A 4,381-nucleotide genomic window follows, 5' to 3' on the forward strand; every position below is an offset into this window, starting at 1 on the left:
TAGTTTGGTGTTTATTTGGAGTTTGACTGACTGAGTGTGTTTGTTGAAATGTACAATGCGTGGATCGTGTAGTGTGTGATCACCAGTCTAAAATGACTAGTGATATTAATAATGAATTGATGCTTGTAAGTTTCTAATACGTCAAATTCATGAATAATGTCATCACGGTGTGTTACTCACGGTGGCACTGACGATTGTATGTCAATTGAATAGGCATATCGTACACCCTTCAATGTTGTAGGGTTTTTGGTTTTACGCATTACCCCCCAAAGGTCGTGCATCCGGGTGTTTTCTAGCCAAACATGACAATGAGTTTTCTTTTAATTTATTCCATAAAAAATGCAAGCAAGTGTCGCGTATAAAAACATATTAATATGTCAAAAATGCCTATGACATATTGCGATACTATACGAAGAAAACGAAATAACAATTCTGCATACCAAGACCATGGGATATCATATTTTAAACTTTTCGAAGCAAATTTGGAACAATGTCACCTAGAAAAATAGATAAAAACTAAGTGCGGAAGGCGTCAGGTTATCTACCCCAATTCCACTTTCCCCAAGTATATAATGGATTAAACCTACAAATGTACAATCTCATAAATCTACAATCATTTGTTGACACATCGTCCGCTTGCACGTTGTTGTTTCGTTCGGACATTCCTCCCTCTACAGTCCCGTGCGGTAACTCCATTCATAACCGTGTATGTCACGTGGTTGCACGATAGAAAGTTTACCGACCAATAGAAAGTTTTGTTACAATATATGACTGCCAAAAAGCGCTTGGAGCTTTGCATTTCTTATGTCTTCATCTTCGGCTTCATTTCTGCCGATATGTGTTACAGTGACATCACGAGCTTTGAGGTATAACACCTACTCTTCTATAATACTCAACAGTGGTGACAACACTATTAACGCACGCTCGATGGTCGCAAGGCCGGTAAAGCTTCATAATAACATATTGATTTTCCATTTCCAGTGCAACGAAAAAACACATCCGACTCTAGACTTGCTTGCAGTCTGTTGCGATTCCAAAGAAAAATTCTTAACAAATAAATATAAATTGCGTAAGGGACGACGTCAAAAGATCGATGTCGGATAAAAAACTCATTTCCTTCGTTTAGTTTGGCGGTGAGGGGGTTTTGACCTCAAAAAGTTTCCATCCTACAAAAACGATTTTATTTTTTAATGAAGTCAAAAAAATCTTCGAGTATTTGTAGTTCGTTTTCTTGTTCTATCCAATCATGGACAGAAATAACCGAAAAGGGAAAAAAACAACAGAAAAATGGTTTGGTTCGAGTATAAATCTGTGCGTCAAATGAGGTGCTTTTGTAAAATCTTTTTATACCCACCCGACAACCAACTGCTATGCAATACTACTGTCCGATTATCAATTTGTATTTAATGGTGAATGTAGTCTGACGCCATGACCAATATTTATCAATTAAGTTTCAGTGGGGGGTAGGGGGGTTTGGAAAAAAAACTAAAGGAATTAAGTTTGTTATCCGACATCGATCTTTTGACGTCGTCCCTAAACGAGGGGTGAACGCGAAAGTCATGGTAACATAGCGACTCGGAAATAAGTAGCTTGAATAGCTTTGGTCTGAATATCTGTGAGTTACATGATGTATGGATATCGTCGCTGGATTGGCTCGACATCCGAATCAACACAGCTTCCACTGTGTGCAGCCGCGACATTTATTCTCGGGCGGGCATTTTCACCGCCTGGCAACCATCATGGTGAAAACAAATGCCAATGAATTCTCAGAAAACTGTATTTTGGGATGGTTGTTGACACCCCCTGAACAGTGTAACAAGATTACTCATACATATGCAACATATGCTTTTTTCTCGACTTTAGCTCTTTTCACTGGCTTTTCGACCGACATTTCACAGCAGCTCGCGCAGAGCCCATAGAAATACATGATAGAGTGGTGCGCGACATGGCAACATAGCAACATGGAGCGTCTTGTGACTTCCGTCCGAGGATTATGATAGCTTGGCCAAGCGCGTTGATGAAAGAATCAATATGATTGGCTGTTGGTAAACTGATTCTAAACTGTGAGGGCATTGTCACATACACATAGTCCTTATGAAATACTTCAAGGTGATAGCGGAGTGCTTTACCGGAACATTCACCTTGAAAATTCAAAATGTTGTTGACACAATTCATTCAAGTGTTTTGCGTTTCCGTAAAAGTTCCAATCTCGGCACCACTGTATTGCTAGTTATTATGTCTTTCGATCCATAATAAATAAAACGGCAAATCTCCCCATAAGCCGTATCTAGTTGTCGTATGTTACTTGCATTGAATTCATAGGAGAGCCAGCGTTCTCTGTATGCTCTCATCCAGACATGCACAGTGAATCGATTCTTCCACCAAGGGTATTTACCGAAAAATAATTGATGATGATTCCACTCTAGTATTCGAGATTGCTCTATATGAATGAGATCCGTGCGTTTTATTGCCAGTCTCAGTGGTTGGATGCCGGAGTTGCAAGTGAAACAAATGCCATTGTAGTTTTGGTAACTTTCATAGAACAGTCTCAAAAATCGCGAATTCTTTGTAGCGACCATCATACCGTTATTAAGAATGTAAGAAGCCGGTTGTCCGATAACAAACTCGTAATGCCTTAGAGTTTCTAGTGAGTTGACGACCACTACGTCCGTATCTAAATAAACACCACCTAGTTCTTGGAGAATTTCAAGTCTGGCAACATCGGCAGCATGCTCCGGAAGAAATGCATTCAATTTTTGATTAAAAATATAAACAGGGGCCTGCCGGTATAGCAATTCTAACACTGGAATTTGCTTCGCTTCCTGCCACCACTGGCCATGCGGCTCGCAGTCAGTGTGGAACAAAATACGATCAGCTTTCATAATAAAATATGCACTCATAATAGGAATCAAATGGTCAAATCGAAACTCGTGGCAGGTAAACCATATGAAATGCGCTATGTTGGGTACGATCGGCTTAGATTGGGCCTCTAATGTTCCGTTAATCCACCCCGATTCGCCGGATAGAAAGCCCGAGAATGTTCGCCAGCTATTTACGGGTTCTGCTAACAATACGTCGCTAATGTAGGTGACGCTGTAGGTACTCGTGGTTGCGGTGATCAGACTTAGTGTGACCAGAGATGTTACAACGGTCAAAGTCAAAATATAACGCAGATTACAAAGACGAATCCACAATCGGCAGTACAACTTCCAGTTTCTGGAGTGAATCTTCTGTAATGCAATGAATATAGACGTGGGGAAAAGTACAATTAGTGACAATTAGAACAATGATATAATATCGAAGGCTAACATTTCAGTAAATAGTGCTTACATTTCAAGTATAGTGATTTCAAGTTATATATTTCACATGATAAACCGAGTTGCGGTGGTTAGAATCTTGTAAATAGCCGTTTACAAAATTCAAGCACAAAAACAGGGTTTATTCCTTATTTTTGTATTTATTAACGATAAAATTAAAATTTATAAACGCCAAAAGTACAAAAAGTCGCTTTGTTATTTGCATATAAATAATTTATTTAATTTATGAATAATGCATAACGCATGTGACCATGGAATGACCGTTCTAATGCGTGTTTTTGTAGAGAAACTCCATGAGAATTCGCAATAGCTCGGTCGATAGAGTTTGCACTTCAACCAAAGCTGCATAGTATTCAGTTGCCGAGGTATGAGGTTGCTTCAAAATAACGGTTTATTAGGTATGTTCAGTTATGTAGAAAAAGCATTGCTCGTTTACTAGTGTGTACAATTAACTGTGGCGATTAAAATCTACATATAAATACAACTGTAGGGGCTGACAATCTGCATACGAATACAACTGTAGGGGTTTACAATCTGCATATGAATACAACTGTAGGGGCTTACAATCTGAATATGAATACAACTGTAGGGGCTTACAATCTGCATATGAATACAACTGTACGGGTTTACAATCTGCATATGAATACAACTGTAGGGGCTTATAATCTGCATATGAATACAACTGTAGGGGTTTACAATCTGTATTTGTATACGACTGTAGGGGCTTACAATCTGCATATGAATACAACTGTAGCAGCTTACAATCTGCATATGAATACAACTGTAGGGGCTTACAATCTGCATATGAATACAACTGTAGGAGCTTACAATCTGCATATGAATACAACTGTAGGGGTTTACAATCTGCATATGTATACAACTGTAGGGGTTTACAATCTGCATATGTATACAACTGTAGGGGCTTACAATCTGCATATGAATACAACTGTAGGGGTTTACAATCTGCATATGTATACAACTGTAGGGGTTTACAATCTGTATATGTATACAACTGTAGGGGTTTACAATCTGCATATGAATACAACTGTAGGGGTTTACAATCT

At 38.8% G+C, this 4,381-nt stretch overlaps 1 protein-coding gene across 1 annotated transcript; it reads right to left on the reverse strand.

Annotated features, from left to right (window-relative positions):
- Window positions 1–2,171: 2,171 nt before the first annotated feature.
- On the reverse strand, window positions 2,172–4,055 carry LOC102801973 (uncharacterized). The gene is made up of 2 exons (XM_085495817.1): window positions 4,047–4,055; window positions 2,172–3,230 (listed from the first exon to the last, which is right to left on the reverse strand). The coding sequence occupies exons 1-2, from the start codon at window positions 4,053–4,055 to the stop codon at window positions 2,172–2,174; spliced, it is 1,068 nt and encodes a 355-aa protein (XP_085351943.1).
- Window positions 4,056–4,381: the final 326 nt, after the last annotated feature.

Source organism: Saccoglossus kowalevskii, chromosome 22 (assembly GCF_978046115.1).
Source record: "Saccoglossus kowalevskii chromosome 22, keSacKowa6.1, whole genome shotgun sequence".
Taxonomy (NCBI): domain Eukaryota; kingdom Metazoa; phylum Hemichordata; class Enteropneusta; family Harrimaniidae; genus Saccoglossus; species Saccoglossus kowalevskii.